Source organism: Amphimedon queenslandica, unplaced genomic scaffold, assembly GCF_000090795.2.
Source record: "Amphimedon queenslandica unplaced genomic scaffold, v1.1 AMPQUscaffold_4664_Cont23358, whole genome shotgun sequence".
Taxonomy (NCBI): Eukaryota; Metazoa; Porifera; class Demospongiae; order Haplosclerida; family Niphatidae; genus Amphimedon; species Amphimedon queenslandica.
In genome coordinates, this window is record NW_003555025.1 from 1 (window position 1) to 1,559 (window position 1,559).

General features: G+C 31.9%; 1 protein-coding gene across 1 annotated transcript; it reads left to right on the top strand.

Annotated features, from left to right (window-relative positions):
* Window positions 1-41: 41 nt before the first annotated feature.
* On the top strand, window positions 42-1,534 carry LOC109592586 (uncharacterized serine-rich protein C215.13-like; the record flags this gene model as incomplete). The annotated part of the gene is made up of 6 exons (XM_020008002.1): window positions 42-740; window positions 786-962; window positions 1,009-1,085; window positions 1,131-1,233; window positions 1,284-1,332; window positions 1,386-1,534. Coding segments are annotated over 6 exons (1,254 nt in total), but the record flags the coding sequence as incomplete, so codon positions are not given.
* Window positions 1,535-1,559: the final 25 nt, after the last annotated feature.

The window sequence follows — 1,559 nt, forward strand, 5'->3', positions numbered from 1 at the left end:
CTTCATCATTATCTTCATCATTATCTTCATCTTCATCATTATCTTCATCATTATCTTCATCTTCATCATTATCTTCATCTTCCTCATTATCTTCATCTTCTTCAACTTTGGCATCACCCAAGTCAACTTCAATAACATTATCTTCCACTAAGATAAAACCAAGTTCTGTCTCCTCAATAATCAATCCGACTACATTTCACACTTCCTCAATGTCATCAAGTGTATCATTGCTACTTCCTTCATCAAATTTAATTTCCACTTATTGTCATCCTAATACTACTAGACTAGTTTGCGCCAATTCTTCAAAATGTTGCTCGCCTTTGACCACAGTTTCCTCATTATTTTTATCTTCTCCAACTACTTTGGCATCATCTCCCATGTTATCTTCAACTTTCATTCTAACAATAACACCCAGTTCTGTCTCCTCAATAATCAATCCAGCTACTTCATTTCCATTATCAATTTCATTAACTTCTGATATAACTTTAATCTCATTATCACTTCCTTCAACAACTTCAGTTCCCACACATGCATGCCATCCCCAGACTAATACCACAGATCGTGGTCAGTTTGATTGGCCGCTAACATTAGCTGGAATGACTGTTACCATATTGTGTCCTAGTGGCCCTAATGGAGCTACAGCAAGTAGAATATGCTCTGCTTCTTCTGATTGGGAGTCACCAGATGTGATGAGGTGTGCTACTACTGATGTTACAAATGGATTCATTGAATTATCTAAAGTGTGTAATATGATTGTAATTATAGTTAGATGTATTATGTTTCAGGTAAACATTACAGTTGATAATTTTCATTCAGCAGCCTTCAATATGAGCAGTTTAGTAGAAAATGCAACACATACTCTTGCTGACCAAAACATTGAAAACATCAATGTAATATCAACAGTATTGGAAGTAATAATATCTGTTCTGTTAAAAAGCAAAAGTGCTCAATTAATAATTGAAGTAAGTTTATAGATTGATACTTAGAGTGATTTTGTATGTCGTATAGACAACAAGGTATTTTGTACTTATGCTCAATTCATTAATGGAATGGCCCATAGGTGTAACTAATGTTTTAATCAATGAGTGAGTTGATAAGTTAAAATGATTTATAATGCAATTAATTTTTAGTATAATCCAGTCATTTGAAGAATTCATACGGGTTATATTTAAACAGGAAAATTTTACAGTGATTAAAATTTCTGAAGAAAACATTTTGTTTAGAGCAGAAAGAGTAAGACTATTGCATTTGCTATTTATAATAATTGATTATAATGAAAATAGTTTGCAAAAACTAATTTTAGTGGATTAACCATATTAGCCAGTGCTTTTAGTAAGTATTTGTGCTAACACAAAATCATAGATAAAAATTTATTATATTGATAGATAATGGACTAAATTTTAGTACTTCTGACAATTTGAGTTCTTTGACACCCATTGCAAAGGTGATTTTACCAAAGAATATTAAAAATGTCACAAACAGTGAGAACATTGATGTAGCATCAACTTTATACAAGAAAGCAACCTTCTTTCCAGTTTGTGAAGAAGTGAACTCTCATC